The following is a 17,954-nucleotide window of genomic DNA, read 5'->3' as shown; positions in this document are numbered from 1 at the left end:
TTTGCTCTGTGTTGTTTATACCTGCTATACACCTCTTTCCTCTTCCCTCAAAAACCAAGTTTCTCTGTGCCTGTTAACTTTGTCTTTAAACCTTACAGTAACATACAAGCTCTGTACCCTCTATGTCACTCCATGACACAGCTTCACACATGATCACTCTGTCACACAGCTTCACACGTGAACACTGAGAAATATCATTCTGTCACACAGCCACGCATGACCACTCTGTGCCACAGCTTCACAGATGACCACTGTGATATATCATTCCATGACACAGCTGCACGTGTGACCACTCCATGACACAACTTCACACATGACCACTCCATGACAGCTTTGCATGCGACCACTCCATGACACAGCTTCACATATGACCACTCCATGACACAGCTTCACATGTGAACACTGAGAAATATCACTCCATGACACAACTTCACACATGACCACTCCATGACACAACTTCACACATGACCACTCCATGACACAACTTCACACATGACCACTCCATGACACAACTTCACACATGACCACTCCATGACACAACTTCACACATGACCACTCCATGACACAACTTCACACATGACCACTCCATGACACAACTTCACACATGACCACTCCATGACACAACTTCACACATGACCACTCCATGACACAACTTCACACATGACCACTCCATGACACAACTTCACACATGACCACTCCATGACACAACTTCACACATGACCACTCCATGACACAACTTCACACATGACCACTCCATGACATAGCTGCACACGCGACCACTCTGTGATATATCACTCACATCTGAACTGGGAGAAGGACTATCGTGGCAGGGAGATTTGCTAGTGCTTCTCGGGAAGATTTAAACTAGATGGGCTTTCTTTATGTGGAGCCACAAGAGATGGGAGGGATTTTGAATGAATATTTCTCATCAATCTTTACTGTGCAGGAGATTATAGAAGCTAAGGAGTTGAAGGAAATTAATTGCAAAATGTTGAACCATATTGGAACCACCAGGGACAAGGTGTTAGTAATGTGGGAGCACATTAAACAGGGCAAATTCTCAGGGCCTGATGAATTGCACCCTCACACCATATGGGAGCTAGGGAAGAAATTGCGAAGATCCCTGCTGAGATATTTACATAGTCATTGGCCTCAGGGAAGTGCAGAAGACCGGAAGAAGGCAAATGTTGTGCCATTATTTAAAAAGGGCAGCAAGGACATGCCAGGGAACCACTGGCTGGTGAGCATGGCTACTGTGGTTGGAAAATTGCTGGGATTCTGAGGGACAGAATCTACAGATGTTTGGATCTTCAGGGACTGGTTGGAGGCAGTCAGGGTGGATATGTGTGTCTCATGAATCTGAGAGTTTTTTTTTGATGTGGTGACAAAGAGGATTGACGAAGGAAGTGGTTCTATGTATGGTGTTTAGCAAGGCCTTTGTCAAAGTCCCACAGGGTGCGTTAGTCTGGAAGGGAGGGCAGAGCACATGGGATTCAAGATGAGCTGGTCTGTTGGATTTAAAACAGGCTGAGTGGAAGGAGGCAAAGGGTAGTGGTGGAGGGATGGTTTTCTGATTGGATGTCTGTGAATAGTGATGTGTCAGTAGGGGTCAGTACTGGGTCCACTGCTGTTTGAAATCTATATTAACAGTTTAATGGTAATGTAGTTCACTTGATTTAGTAAATTTGCATTAACACCAAAATTGGTGGTGTAGTGGACATTCCTGTCAATCCTCCCAGATTCTAACACTCACCTGCTCACTAGAAGCAATTGACAGCAGACAATTAACCCACCAAACTCGCACACATTTGGTGATGTGGGAGGAAACAGCTCGGTTGCAGGGTGTCTTGACAATAACCACACCAGCAGTGCGAGTATAAGACAGCTTTCATAAACTAATATGGACACTAAGAGGTCTTGTCTCTGCAAGACGAACCTGGAAGGCTAGACTGTACCTCTGGATGACCCCTGGTGACCAAGTGGTGTAATTACATCCAGTGTCACGCTCATGGAGCTGCAAGGCAACAGCTCTGTTGGCTGTGTGATTCCTGAATCATTAACTTTGTTTCTTGGCATTTGGATGTTTCCACACCTGCTAAGTGTTTCCAACATTTTCTATTTTTATTTTTAGTTTTAATGTTGATTCTGGTGAAATAGGCCAGTAATTCTATGAAAGGGCAAGGGCCTGTGGATGTTATTCACAGGAACTTGATAAGCTTTGACTAGGACAGTGGTTCTCAGCCTTTTTTCCACTCACATACCACCTTCGGTAATCCCACCTAGAGTAATAGGTGCCCGTGGTTAGTAAGGGATTATTGAAGGTGGTATGTGAGTGGCGTAAAAAAGGTTGAGAACCATTGGTCTAGGATGAGCAGGGGTGGAAGCTAGTACAAGGTCACTCACCACATCCTTACGCCCCAGCTCTACGGGGCTGGTATCAGAAGATGTTTTTTCCTTTTCAGGCTGTTCTCCATAAAAGAGGGAGGTGAGGCTGCAGGAAATAAGGAAAGCTTTAAACACAACAGAATATTGAGCCTTGCAAAGACATCGAGAATGAGAGAGATGCAATGTGGAGCCAGGGCAGAGCAGATAGCAAATAAGAAACCAACAATTATGCACATAGAGCAAGGACACAACGAGAACACGGAGAAGGAGCAAGAATAGTGCACTGTTCCTCAAGCATGCTCAAAATCACAGAAATGCTGGAGGAACTCAGCCAGTCTCGCACCTTCGGCACGGACATCCAATCGCTAGACACCTCCACCCCTCACACCAAACACCTCAAAGCCTTTCATTTCTTCCTCAATAACAAATCCGACCAGTCCCTCTCCACCACCACCCTCCTGCACTTGGAAGGACTTGTCCTCACCCTCAATTACCTCCTTTGACTCATCCCACTTTCTCCATATTAGAGGAGTAGCCATGGGAACCCGCATGGGTCCCAGTTATGTCTGCCTTTTTGTTGGCTACATGGAGCAATCCCTGCTACAAGCCGACACAGGAAAGGCCCCTCAACTCTTCCCCACTACATCAATGACTCCTTTGCTGCTGCTTCATGAACCCATGATGACCTCGTCAACTTCATCCATTTGCTGCCAACTTCCACCCCAACCTCAAATTCACTGAGTCCATCTCTAGAACACTCTCCCTTTCCTCAATCTCTTTGTCTCCATCTAGGGAGACAAACTCTCAACAGACATCTTCTACAAATCCTCCAACTCCCACAGATATCCCAACTACAGCTCCTCCCATCCTGTCCCCGTAAGGATTCCATTCTCGCAGTTCCTCCATCTCCATTGCCTCTGTTCCCAGGATGAGGATTTCCATGTCAGATCATCAAGATGTCCTCCTTCTTCAAACAATGTGGCTTTCTCTCTATCACTATCAACTCAGCCCTCACCCACATACCCTCCATTATCTGCTCTGGTCCCCTCCGCCCCTACATGCAACAAGGACAGGATTACCCTTGTCCTCACCTGCCACCCCACCAACCTCCACATCCAATATAGCACACTCTGCCATTTCCGCCACCTATTACATGATCCCACCTATTCCCTACACCTCTGATCTTTGCAGGGATCGCTCCTTCCATGACTCTCCCATCCCCTCCCCACCAATCACCCACTTGGTACCTACCCCTGTCACCACAGGTGATACTCCACATGCGCCTAAATATCCTTCCTCACCACCATTTAAGACCCCAAACAGCCTTCCCAAGTGAAGCAACACTTCTCTTGTGAATCTGCAGAAGTCATCCATTGCATCCAGTCCTCCCTTTGTGGTCTCTTCTACATCGGAGAGACTGGATGCAGACTGGGAGATCGCTTTGTTGAGCACTTTGGCTCTGTCCAAACAATGGTGTGGATTTCCCAGTGGCCACCCCTTTCAATTCCCTATTCCATTCCCTTGCTGACATGTCTGTCCATGAACTCATGCACTGCCACACCGAAACCACCCGCAAATTGGATGGCATTAACATCGACTTCTCCGGTTTCCATGAATCCCCCCCATCCCCTACCATGTCTCCTTTCCTGTAGCTCTCTCTCTCTCTCTATCTCTTTCGCCTTTTCCCTCTGTCTCATAGCTCAGCATTCTCAGAGCCAAGCCTCCTCACCACTTCCCCGATCAATCCTCACCTTTCCTCTCTCCCGGCTTCTTTTCCATATCCAATTATCACCTTTTGTCAATTGGTCTGTACTCCTCTACCTACTAATTATTTTATTCAGGGTCTGCCTGCGTTTTACTCTTACCATGAGGAAGGGCTCAGGCCTGAAATGTCGGTTATATTATCTTTACCCCTTATGGATGCTGTGAGACCAACTGTGTTCCTCCAGCATTTCTGTGTTTTTACAACAATCACAGCGTCTGCAGACTTTCGTGTTTCACTCCACCTCAAGCATGAATCAGAATCATAATTATCTAACACGGAAACCAGAACACTTTGACCAAGTTGTCTACTTCAGCTAGTCCCAATTGTCTGCATTGGCCTTTATTCCTCTAAATCTTTCTATCGATGTACCGAATTAACATTCTTTTAAATAGAATATTGAACATTAGTTCACTAATCCACAGATTACTCAACGTGGCCGTGATGTTGTGCTGACCGTATCTAAACCTTCCTGACCTCACACCCATAACTCTCTATTTTCCTTGCATCCATGTGCCTGTCTAAGAGTATTTTAAATGTCCCTATGTTTCCGTCTCCATCACCATCCCTGGCAAGGCATCCCAGGCACTCACTACCTCTGACGTCTCTCCTAAACTTTCCTCCTCTCGCCTTAAATAAATGTCCTCTGGTATTTGCCACTGTCACCTCAAGAAAAAAGTGCTAGCCATCCACCCTATCTATGCCTCTCATAATCTTGTAGACCTACATCAGGTCACCTCCCATATTTCTTTGCTCCTAAGAGAAAAGTCCCAGCTCTGTTAATCTTGCCTTATAAGACACGTTCTCCAATCCAGGTAACATCCTGGTAAATCTCTGCATCCTCTCCTCTCCACAGCTTCCACGTCCTTCCAATAATTAGGTGACCAGAACTGAACATAATACTCCAAGTGTGGTGTAATCAGAGTTTTATAGAGTTGCAACATGACCTCACGATGGTTGAACTCAAGCTTTTAGAGAAGAACATCTTTTCAGCATGGCGTTGTGAAGAGAAAGTTGTGCCTCACAGGCTTAACTGAAATTTTTGAACAAGTAAAAGAAGAAATTAATGAAGGTAGGGTGGTAGATGTGGTGTATATGGATTTTACCAAGGCATTTGACAAGGTCCCCCATGGAAGATTCATTCAGAAAGTCATGAGGCACAGGATCCATGGAACCTTGGCCGTGTGGATTCAGAATTGGCTTGTCTGTAGAAAGCAGACAGCAGTAGTGGAAGGAAAGTTTTCTGCCTGGAGGTCGGTGATGAGTGAAGTTCCACAGGGATCTGTTCTGGAACCCCTCCTCTTTGTAATTTTTATTAATGACCTGGGCGAAAGAGTAGAGGGATGGGTCAATAAGTTTGCAGATGATATGAAGATTGGAGGTGATGTGGATGGTGTAGAAGGTTATCGTGGGTTACAACAGGATATAGACAGGATGGGGAGTTGGGATGAAAAGTGGCAGATGGAGTTCAATCTGGATAAATGTGAGGTGATGCATTTTGGAAGGACAAACTTCAAGGCAGAGTGCAGGGTTCATGTTTGGAAGAAAAGGAGGACCTTGTGGTCCATATCCACAGATCACTCAGGGTGGTCATGCAGGTTGCTAGGAAAGTTAAAAGAAAGGCCTATGGGATGCTGGGCTTCATTCATCAGGAGATTTTCAGAAGTCATGAGGTAATGTTTCAGCTCTGTAAAACTCTGGTGAAACTACACTTAAAGTATTATGTTTAGTTCTGGTCGCCTCAATATAGGAAGGATGTGGAAACTATGGAGAGGGTGCAGAGGAGATTTACCAGGGTGTTGCCTGGATTGGGAAATAAGTCTCAAGACACAAGGTTAGTAGAGCTGGGACTTTTCTCTTTGGAGCTTAGAAGGATGAGAGAAGACAATGGAGGTCTGTAAGATTATGAGAGCCATAGATAGGGCAGACAGCCAGCACCTGTTTCCCAGGGCAGGAACAGCAAACACCAGAGGACATGTGTACAAAGTGAAGGGAGGGAAGTTTAGGGGAAACATCAGGGGTGTTTTTTTTTGGGCCAGAGAGTTGCCAGGGATGGTGGTGGAGGCTGGAACATTAGGGCATTTAAGAGATTCTTAGACAAGCAAATGGATGAGTTGTGAGGAAGAGAGGGTTTTTTTTGGTAGATATATATAGGTCAGCTCAACATCATGGGCTGAAGGGCTTTCCCGGTGTTATAATGTTCTATGTTGAATCCCCCTACTAATGACAGTCAGCAGACAATAAACCTTCTTACCTATCCTATCAACCTGCGTGGCAACCTTGAGAGATCTGTGCATTTGGACCCCAAGGTCTCTCTGTTTTTTCCACACTGTTAAGTTTCCTACCATTAACCCCATACTCTGCCTTCAAGTTTGACCTTCCAAATGTATCATCTCACACATCATGATTGAACTCCATCTGCCACTTTTCCGTCCAACTCTACATCTTATCTATATCCTGTTGTAAGCTACAACAACCTCCTGTACTATACACAACTCATCCGCAAACTTACCAAACCATCCCTCTACTTCTTCCAGGTCATTTATAAAAATCACAAAGAGCAGGGGTCCCAGAACAGATCCCTGGGGGACTCCACTAGTCACCGACCTCCAGGCAGATTACATTTGATAGATCAGAAGACCGTCAGATGGAGGCCATTCAGACCATCAGGTTCACACCACTATTCCATCATGAGCTGATCCATTCTCCATTCGGCCCTACTCCCCTGCCTTCTACCTGTAACCTTTGATACCCTGACTACACAGAAACCTGTCAACCTCTGCTTTAAATACACCCAATGACCTGGCCTCCACAGCTGCCTGTGACAGCAAATTCCAGAGGTTCACCATTCTCTGGTCAAAGAAATTTCTCCTCATCTCTGTTTTAAATGGACCCCTTCAATCCTGAAGTTAACTCTCCTACCATGGGAAACATCTTTGCCACATCTACTATGTCCAGGCCTTTCAACATCCAAAATTCCTTTAGGAGACCCCTCATCATTCTTCTGAACTCCTAGGAGTCCAGTCCAAGAGCTGACAAACATTCCTCATATGCTAATCCCTTCACTCCAGGAATCATTCCTGTGAATCTTCTGTGAACCCTCTTCAATGCCAACACATCCTTTCTTAAATAAGGAGCCCAAAACTGTAGCCTGTCCTCCAAGGGAAGACTCACTAGTGCCTTGTAAAGCCTCAGCATCACATCCCTGTTCTTGGGTCCAATTCCTCTGGATATGAATGACAACATTGCAATCACCTTCTTCACCACTGACTCAACCTGGAGGTTAACCATTAGGATCTCCTGCCGATCAGCCAAATCTCTACTACTACCCTCTGCTTTCTTCTGGGATGCCAATTCTGAATCCACACGGGCTCATGACTTTCTGAATGAATCTACCATGGGGTCACTGTCAAATGCGAAACTAAAATCCATAAACACCTCATCTACCACCCTACCTTTATCAACTTCTTTTATACAAACTCAATTAGACTCATGGGGCATGACCTGCCCATCACAAAGCCTCGCTGCCTATCCCTGAGAAGACGATGCTTCTCTAAATGCTCGTAACTCCTGTTCCTAAGAATACTGTAATTGCTCACCCCTCCACCACTTCCTCTGGCAGCTTGTTCCATATACCCAACATCCACTGTGTAGAAAAGGTGCATCTCAGATCTCTTTCAAATCTTTCTCTCTCTCCTTAAAACTGTCCACTCATTTTAGATTCCCCTACCCCGGGAAAAAGACGACTGTTTGCCTTATTGGCTCTTGGTGATTTAAGGTCGCTCCCTCGGCCTCCTACTCTTTTGGAAGAAAAGTCTCATCTTACGCAGCCAACTCTACCAGTCCTGGTGGCTTTGTCATGAATCTTTTCTGCACTCTTTCCAGCTTAATGGAATCTTTCTTACAACTGGGTGTCCAGAAATGCCAACAATATACTCCAAATGTGGGCTCATCAACATTGGACAGCAGTCAAATCCCTGACCCACGAAGGCACGTGTGCCTAACTCCTGTCGACATGTGACATCACTTTGATGAAACTACTGTACCTGTACCCCTTGATCTCTCTGTTCTAAAACATTCTCTAGGGCCCCACCATTGTTCTGCTTGCTTTAACTTACTTGGGGAGGACTGAGGCGCGAGAGCATGTTGACATTAAAAAGGAGGATGTGTTGGAGTTTTTGAAAAGCATGAAATTAGATAAGTCACCAGGACCAGACGAGATTTACCCAAGGCTACTCTGGGAAGCGAGGGAGGACATTGCTGAGTCACTGGCGATGATCTTCGCATCATCACTGGGGGCAGGAGACGTACCGGAGGATTGGAGGGCTGCAAATGTTGTTCCCCTGTTCAAGAAAGGGAGTAGAGATGACCCAGGAATTTATAGACCAGTGAGTCTTACTTCAATGGTGGGAAAGCTGTTGGAGAAGATCCTGAGAGACACGATTTACAAGCATTTAGAGAGGCATAAGATAGTCAGCATGGATTCATCAGGGGAAGGTCGTGTCTTACGAGCCTGATTGAATTCTTTGAGAATGTAACAAAGTACATTGATGAAGGTAGAGCGATGGATGTAGTGTATATGGATTTCAGTAAGGTATTTGACAAGGATCCCCATGCAAGGCTCATTCAGAAAGGAGGCATGTAATCCAAGAAGGCCTTGCTCTGTGAATACAGAATTGTCTTGCCCAGACAAGGCAGAGGGTGGTTGTAGATGGTTTGTAATTCTGCAAGGAGGTTGGTGACCAGTGGTGTTACACAGGGATCCATTCTGGGACCCCTACCTTTTTGTGATTTTTATAAATGACCTGGATGAAGAAGTGGAAGGATGGGTCAATAAGTTTGTAGATGGCATTGTGGATAATATGGAGGGCTACCAGAGGGTACAGATGAACATTGAAATGATGCAGAGCTGGGCTGAGAAGTGGCAGATGGAGTTTAAAATGCAAGGTGGTTCATATCAGTTTGTCAAATTTGAAAGCAGAAGGGAGTTGTACTTTATTTCAAGGAGTTTAAAAGGGAAATGGGCAGTGATTTGTGGAACAGCAAATAAAAAGATGGGAAGCTCAAGCGGAGCAGCAATGTTGGAGCAGCCAGTGTGTGAGCAGCCCAGTGCAGGAGTAGAGATTTAGAGGCTTTGACGAGAAGAGGCTGAGGACATGCTGCAGGTAAGGTCAAGTAATATTTTCTCATAATAATCCAGAGTAAAGAGTGGAGATGGCAGCCAGGCAGCATTATGCTCCAGTTGCAGGATGTGGGAAATCTGGGACCCTGATGACTACACCTCCAAGAGGTGCATCCAGGTACAGCTCCTTACTCACCCTGTTAGGAAACGTTCAGGGGGCACAGGGGGTGATAGAAAGAAGCTACAAGGAGAGAGTCATGTCGAAGAAGTAAGAGGCAGGTAACTGTTAGGAGTGGAAAGGGGAATAGGCAGTCAGTGCATGGCATGCTTGTGGCCATTCTCCATTTTGGATACTGCTGAGGAGGGAGTGACCTATATGGGCCAGGCAGCAGGCAAACCAATAGCACCGTGATTGGCTCTGAGCTTCAGAAGGGAAGGGTGAAATCAGGTGGAACAATAGTCAGGGGAACAAACAGGAGATTCTGAGGCTGCAACAGGAATAAAGTGTGGCCTCCTGGATCCAGGATGTCTCTGAGCAAGTGCAGAATATTTCGAAGAGGGAGGGTGATCGGCCAGAAGTTGTGGTGCTTAGTCGTATCAATGATGCAGGCAGGAGTGGGGAAGAAATCCTGCAAAGTAAGTGTAGGGAGTGAGGAAAGAGGCTGAAGAGCAGGATCTACAAGGTGATCATTTCTGGATTAGTCCCAGTGCCACGAGCTGGGGAAAGGCAGAACAGGAAGGTGGTGCAGGCTGTAGAGATGGGGCTGTGGGCAGCGTTTCATGTTCTTGGATCATTGGAACCTTTTCTGGGGAAGGGGTGACCTGTACAAGTTGGACGGGTTGTCTCTGAACTCGAGGGGAACCAATATCCTGGCAGGGAGATTTACTGATGCTGTTTGTGTGGTGGGGATTTAAATGGGGGGGGGGGGGGGGGTAGGGTGAGAACCAATGTGAAGAGGTACAGGAAGAGGCATGGTTCCAAATAGGTCAATCCCCCAGCAGTATCCAAAGGGGTACACGTTGCTGAGGACTATGGCCATCTCAGAAGGGCAATGTTATGGTAGTCATGGGGAATTTTACATGCAAGTACATTGGGAAAACCAGGTTGGGAATGAATCTCAAAAGAGAGAATTTGCAGAATGCCTTCAGGATGGCTCCTTAGAACAGCCTGTGGCTGAGCCGACCAGGGAAATGGCATTCCAAATTGGGTATTGCGTGATGAACCAGAGTTGATAAAAGAGGCGAAGGTAAAGGAACCCTTGGGTGTCGGTGATAATGATATGATAGAATTCACCCTGCAGATTGAGAGGGAGAATCTAAAATCAGAGGTGTCAGTTTACCAGTGGAAGGAAGAGGCGACAGGCATGAGAGAGGAAGTGGCAGAAGTTCACTGGAAAGGACAGAGATGATGGCAGAGCAGTAATGGGTGCAGTTACTGCCAGAAATAAAGAAGGTGCAGGACGGGGATATTCAACAACAAAAAAAATGGCCCAACTGTGGCTGACAAGTGAAAGCCATAATAAATACAAAAGAACAGGCAATCAAGGAATGGTAGAGGAATGGGAAGTTTTTAAAAAGTGCACAGATGGCAACAAAGAAGGTCATTTGGAAGGCAAAGATAAACTTTGAAAGGAGGTTAGCAAATAATATCAAAAAGGACATTAAAAGATTTTTTAAAGTATGCTAAGAGTTATAAAAGAGGTAAGTAGATATAGGACTGATAAAATATGACGCTGGAGAAATTGTAATGGGAGGCAAGGAGGTGGCAGAGGAAATGAACGAGTATTTTGCATCACTTCACTGTGGAAAATATTAGAAGCATAACGGAGTTTCAAGGACGTCAGGAAAGAGAGGTGTTTGTAGTCATGATCTACAGAGAGAAGGTGCTTGGGAAGCTGAAAAGTCTAAGGGTAGATAAGTCTCCCAGACCAGATGGAATGCACCCTCAAGTTTTGAAAGAAGTAGCTATAGACATTGTGGAGGCATTGGTAATGATCTTCCAAGAATCAATAGATTCTGGCATGGTTCCAGAGAACTAGAAATTTGCAAAGGCTGTTCCATTATTTAAAAAGGGAGGAAGGCTGCAGAAAGGAAATGATAGTCCGATTAGCCTAACATTACGGTTGGGTAGTTGTTCTAAGTCAATTGTCAAGATGAGGTTATGGAGTACCTGGAGGTGCATGGCAAGATAGGTCAAAGTCAGCATGGTTTCGTTAAGGGAAAACCTTGTCTGTGAAACCTACTGCAATGTTTTGAGGAAACCACAAGCAGGCTGGACAAAGGAGATGCAGTGGATGTTGTAGGTTTAGAATTTCAGTAGGTGCTGCATGTGGGGCTGCTTAACAAGGTGAGAGACCATGGAATTACAGGAAAGATATCAGCCTTGGTAGAGCATTGGCTGATCAACAGGAAACAAAGAATAGGAATGAAGGGATCCTATTCTAGTTTTGTTCCGCAGGGTATGGTGTTGGAGTCACTTCCTTTTATGTTGTATGTTGATAATTTGGATTGTGAAATAAATGGCTTTGTGACTGAGTTTGCAGATGACACAGATAGGTGGAGGAGCAGGTAGTGAGGAGGAAATTGAGAGGTTGCAGAGAGACAGATAAATGAGGAGAAGGGGCAGAGAAGTGGCAGATGAAATACAAGGTTGGAAAGTGTTCAGTCGTGCACTTTGGTCTATTATTTGGATGGAGAGAAAATTCAAAATTCGGAGGTGCAAAGGGACTTGGGAGTCCCCCTGCAGGATATTTTAAAAATTAACCACTAGGTTGAGTTGTGATGAAGAAGGTGAAGGCAATCTTGCCATTCAGATCTAGAGGGATAGGATGTAAGTGCAGGGATGTGGTGTTGAGGCTTTATAAGGCACAGGTGAGGCCTCACTTGAAGTGTGTGGTTCTGAATTAAGAGAGGATGTGCTGGCATTGGAGAAGGTTCAGAGAAGATTCACAAAAATTATTCCTGAAATGAAGGGATCAGCATATGAGGAACGTTTGACAGTTCTTGAACTGTACTCCTTGGAGTTCAGAAGAATGAAGGGGAAACCTCATGGAACCATTTCAAATGTTGAGAGGCCTGGACAGAGTAGATGTGGCAAAGTTGTTTCCTATTATGAAGTAAATGGATGACTTTGTGGTACAGCAAGACATAGGCAGAAATGATATTTTGGCCATCACGGAGTCATGGCTACAGGATGGATGTCATTGGGAGCTGAATATCCAAGGATAGGCAGGTAAGCAGAGGAGGTGGAGCAGCTCTGTTGGTAAGGAATAACTTTAAATTATTAGAAAGAGGTGATATAGGATCATTGTGTGTTGAGCTAAGAAATGGCAAGGATAAAAAGTCACTGTTGGCAGTTATATACAGACCTCCAAACAGTAGCCGGGATTGGACAACAAATTGCAGCAGTAGATAGAAAAGGCGTGTTAGAAGGGCAATGTTATGGTGGCCATTGGGGATTTTAATATGAAAGTAGATTGGGAAAACCAGGTTGAGACTGGATCTCAAGAGACAAATTTTGCAGAAAGCTGACAAGATGGGTTTTTGGAGCAGCTTGTTGGTGAGCCCATGAGGGGATCAGCTGGACTGGACTGGGTGTTGTGTGGTGGACCAGAGGTGATTAGAGAGCTTAGAGTAAGGGGACCATTAGAGGGCAGTGATTACAATCACAATAGGAAACACAGTGGCATGAGAGGAAGTGCTCAAAGAAGATTGAAAGGGGGCACTAGTTAGGAAGAAGGCAGAGCAGCAGGGGATGGAGCTTCTGCTAGAAATGGGGAAAGGAGGGGATAATTACATACCAAAAAAAGAGGAAATATTCGAATGGAAAAATGTCACAACTGGCTGACTAGGGAAGTCAAAGCCAACATGAAAGCAAAAATGAAAGCAGACAAGGAAGCCAAAATTAGTGGGAAGATAGAGGATTGGAAAGTTTTTAAAAACCTACAGAAGATAACTTACAAAACTCATAAGGCAGGAAAATATGAAGTATGAAAATAGGCTATCAAATCAAAGAGGATACAAAAAGCTTCTTCAAGTATATAAAGAGTAAAAGAGGTGAGAGTAGATAAAGGATCACTAGAAAATGTCGCTGGAGAAATAATAATGGGAGACGAGAAGACGGCAGAGGAACTAAATGAGCAGTTTGCATCAGACACGAGCAGTGTGTCGAATGTCGAAAGGTATCAGGGAAGTAAGCTCTATTACTGTTTCAAGTGAGAAGTTGCTCAGAAAGCTGAATGGTCTAAGGGTGGGTACGTCTTCCAGAGCAGATGGATTGCAGCCTCAGGTCCTGAAAAAGGTAATGGTAAAGATTGTGGAGGCATTGGGAATAATCATTCAGGAATCAACAGAATATGATGTGATCCTGGAGGACTGGAAAATCGCAAATGTCACCCCACTGTTTAAGAAGGGAGGGAGACAGCAAAGGAAATTAGAGAACAGTTAACCTGATGCCAGTGGTAGGAAAATGTTAGAGTTGATTGTAATGGATGAGGTTACTTAGTACTTGGAGGCTTGACAACCCTATTAGAATTCTTTGAGGAGGTTACAGGCAGGCTGGATAAGAGAGATGTAGTGGATGTTGTTCACCTGTATATTTTCAGAAGCCATTTGAAAAGGTCCCACACATGAGGCTACTTGACAAAGTGTAACGGGAAATGTACTCGTGTGGAGAGCATTGGCAGGAAGCAGACAGTTGGAATATAGTGATCATATTCTGGTTGGTTGCTTGTGGCGTTCCCAGGGGTCATTGTTGGGGACGCTTCTTTTTATGTTGTATATGAATGGCTTTGTGGCCAAGTTTGCGGATGATACGAAGGTAGGTGGAGGAGTAGGTGGTGTTGAGGAAACACGGACTGTAGAAGGACTGAGACAGTTTAGTAGAATGGGCAGAAAAGTGGAAAATGAAGTACAAGGTTGGAACGCGTACGGTCATGAACTTTGGTAGAAAAAATAAACAGGCTGACTATATTTTAAATGGCGAGAGAATTGAAAATCCCCAATGCAAAGGGATCTGGGAGTCCTCATGTAGGACAGCCTGAAGGGAAACTTGCAGATGAGTCAGTGGTGAAGAAGGCAAATGCAAAGCTGGCGTTCGTTTCAAGAGGAACAGAACCTAAGAGATTCTTAGAATCTAAGGGATGTGATGTTGAGGCTTTATAAGGCATGGGGAGACCTCAAGTGGAGAATTGAGAGCAGTTTTGGGCTCTTCGTTTAAGAAAGGATGTGCTGATGTTGGAGAGAGTTCAGAGGAGGTTCACTAGGATGATTCTGAGAATGAAAGGATTATCATATGAGGAGCGTTGATGAAGGGCTCAAACGTGAAATCTTGATTATGTGTCTTCATCATTGCTGGCATAAACTGCACTCTTTGGACCTGCTGCATTTCTCCAGTGTGGTATTTTTACTTCATTACTGTGTCTGCAGACTTTTGTATTTTACTCCTATCACATGAGGAGTGTTTAACAACTCTTGGCCTGCATTCATTGGAACTTACAAAATTGGGAATCCCCTCTCATTTTCCTAAAGCAAGGTCAGAGTGGATGTAGAAAGGTTGTTTCCCACGGTGGGAGAGTCTCGGACAAGAGGGCACAACTTCAGGATTGAACGGCATCCACTTAAATCAGAGATGTGGAGGAATTTCTTCAGGTGGTGAATCTGTGCAAGTTGTTGCCACAGGCCCATCTGGAGGCAAGATCATTAGTGTATTTAAGGCAGAAATTGATAGGTTTTTGATTAGCCAGGGCATCAAAGGTTATGGGGAGATGGCTGGGCAGTGGGGCTGAGTGGGAAAATGGGTCAGCTCATCATTAAATGGTGGGGCAGACTCACTGACTGAATGGATGTGATCATGTGGAGGTTTTTTCCCAGGGATGAAATAACTCATACCAGGAGGCCCAGATTAACGGTGCTTGGGAGTAATTACAGAGGAAATGTAGGATGTAAATTCTTCACACAGAAAGTGGTGGGAGCATGGAATGCTCCGCTGGCTATGGTGGTGGAGGCAGGGACAATAGGATCTTGTATTAGATAGGTACTGGTACATTGAGAAAAATGGAGGGTTATACAGTAGGGAAATTCGAGGTACTTTTAGAGTTGGTATCATGTTAGCACAACATTGCGGGCCGAAGGGGTGTACTGTGCTGTAATTTTCTATGCTCTAAAGTGCAACAGCTCGTACATCTCTGAATTAAATTCCAGCTGCCATTCTTTGGTCCACTTTCTCTGTTCATCTGGAACCTTTTGTAGTCTCACATTAATTAACTTACTCACTGTCCACCATACCACCAATTTTGGTGTCATTTGCAAATTTACAAATTATGCTAGAGACATTGTCATCCAAATCATTACTATAGATCAGCCATTTTTTTTGAATATGGCAGTGGCCCCGAGGGGTTGCAGTCTCCAGGGAAGGAGAGGACTAGGGCAGGGCACAATAAAGCAGGGAAAACACCCCTTGTATGAGAGGGAAATGACCCTACAGGACAAGGACCATGGTGACGGACCATGAAGACACACAGACGGCGGGCTGTTGGCAACTCAAAGTGAGGAACCCGCACAGGCTGAGGGCTGCTGGCGACTTGTGTTTAAAGGACTCAGGCCAGACTGTGGTCTACTGGAGACTGGCTCAGTAACTGGCTGAAGAGGTACCAGGTATTGGGACTGGTATGCGAGAGGGTGCGGAGGGCAGGAGGGGCTCCTGAAGAGCCTTGGGCACTGAAGGCTTCCTGATGGCATTGGAGGTTTGGATCTGAGGCTCGGGATGGCCGATGGATTGAACAGAAGTCTGTGCGGCTGGAAAGGATGCGGGAGGCTGGAGGCGAATCCACAGATACTCAGTGACTTGAAGGGACTCTCTTTTGCTTTCCTTTCTCTGGCTATAAGGAGCGCCGGGCGATTTCAGCTGATGGCGAATCTTTGTACAATTTCACATAATATTATATCTGTTTTATCACATGACAATAAAAGAATCTTGAATCTTAGGATTCCACTCAAAATTCATGACCCCTTTCCCTGTGAAGCAGTCAAATTTAGTTGGTTTCTTCCGTACTTTTCTCCAATCGTCTGCATAAAAAATAAATATTTTATGATTTCAGACCATTTCCGCCCACCAAAATGTGTTGTGGCCCTTGGAGGGGGTGAATGGGGTGGAGTGGGAGGCATATGGCCCCTTTTGAGAATGGCTGATATAGATGACAAACAGCAGTGGACCCAACACTGATCCCTGCAGCACACCACTGGTCACAGGCCTCCATTCTGAACAACGACACCCATATTTTGTGAAGGAGGACGCAGAAGTGAACAGAAGTAATGAACGAGGAAGAACCTGTCATTATCCATCAGCAGAGCCAGTCGTCCATAATCCCAGGCAGCTTTCCGCAGGCACGAAAATATGAACAACAGCACCTGCAATCAAGCAATACATGGAGTTTTCATTAGCCTCAGGCCCCACGCGATAACCCATTGTGACAGGCAAAGTTTCTGCTCCATTACTGAGCCAATCCCACTACAAACTCTCTAACCAATGAGCAGCCAAGGCATGAAACGTTGGTTTACCTTTACTTTCTGTGAATGCTGTATGACCTGCTGAGTTTCTCCAGCACGTATGTGTATTACAATCAACCCCAGTATCTGCAGACTTCCTTGTTCAACTCCATTACAAACTCACATGTATTTCACCATTAGCCATGGGTAACGTACCACTAGACTGGTAGAAGTTAATTTAATACATTAATTTAAGGATGTCTAAGGTAGAAAGGATGCAGAAAAGATTATCCAGACTGAAGGACTTGAGTAATAGGGAGAGGTTGAATAGGCTACGTCTATTCTTTTTAATTTAAATCTTAAATTTTTTAATTTGGACATACAGCAAGGTAACAGGCCACTTCGGCTCACAAGTCTGTGCCATCCAATTTACACCCAATTAGCCTACATCCCCAGTACATTTTTGAAGGGCAGGAGGAAACCAGAGCCCCTGGGGAAAACCCACACAGACACGGGTCACAGACAGGGTGGGATTCCAAGCCCGGTCCTGATCGCTGGGCGCTGTAACAGAGTTGTGCTAAACCATGAATTCCCTGAGGTTTCTAAAATTGAGGGCTTGAATAAATGAATGGTTGGTCACAGTCTTTTTCCCCCAAGTAGATGATCCTAGAACAATGAGGATAGGCATAGGTTTAAGGTGAGAAGAGGGAGATTTCAGAGGGACCTGAGAGGTAATCTTTTCATTGTGAGGCTGGTCCAAAACCTGGAATGAACTGCCAGAGAAAGCTGGAGAAGCAGGTTGAATGTCAACATTCAAGATTCCTTACTCAATATGTACAGGTCCCAGCTGGAGAGAGTGCAATAACGGGATCTCCTATTGGGGGACAAAATAGTGCAGTTGCCAGAAGTTTGTGTTAAGGGAACGCTTTGAATCTAGCAATCATCAAGAAAACTGGAAAGAATAGGTCTGGTCCCCTAATTGTGATTCAGATTTGGAGAATGGCCAATTTTGATGGTATCAGAAAGGACCAAGCAAGTGGATGGTACAGGAGCTTCTGCCAAAGGTCTTCAAAGGTAATTCCTGTCAGAATGAAAGGCAAGACAAACAGCAAGAAAGGACCCTTGCTTTTTGAGGGATATTGATTCCCTGGTTTAGAAGGAGGAGGAGGTGCACAGCAGGTATAGGCAGCAGGGAGCAAA

General features: G+C 45.1%; 1 protein-coding gene across 5 annotated transcripts in view; it reads right to left on the bottom strand.

Annotated features, from left to right (window-relative positions):
* Window positions 1-17,954, bottom strand: part of tmem63c (transmembrane protein 63C) — a 218,466-nt gene that overhangs the window by 95,763 nt on the left and 104,749 nt on the right. For 4 of the 5 annotated variants that reach the window (XM_069915866.1, XM_069915868.1, XM_069915867.1 and 1 more), the window contains 3 exons: window positions 16,597-16,676; window positions 8,374-8,490; window positions 2,404-2,491 (listed from right to left, as the gene is read on the bottom strand). In XM_069915866.1, coding sequence (XP_069771967.1) covers window positions 2,404-2,491; window positions 8,374-8,490; window positions 16,597-16,676 — 285 coding nt within the window. The remainder of the gene's footprint in view (window positions 1-2,403; window positions 2,492-8,373; window positions 8,491-16,596; window positions 16,677-17,954) is intronic. The other variant, XM_069915870.1, reaches the window with a different exon arrangement.

The sequence above is a fragment of the Narcine bancroftii genome, chromosome 2, assembly GCF_036971445.1.
Source record: "Narcine bancroftii isolate sNarBan1 chromosome 2, sNarBan1.hap1, whole genome shotgun sequence".
NCBI classification, from domain to species: Eukaryota; Metazoa; Chordata; class Chondrichthyes; order Torpediniformes; family Narcinidae; genus Narcine; species Narcine bancroftii.
The sequence above is the reverse complement of the archived record's forward strand: the minus strand, read 5'-3'. Positions and strand labels throughout refer to the sequence as shown.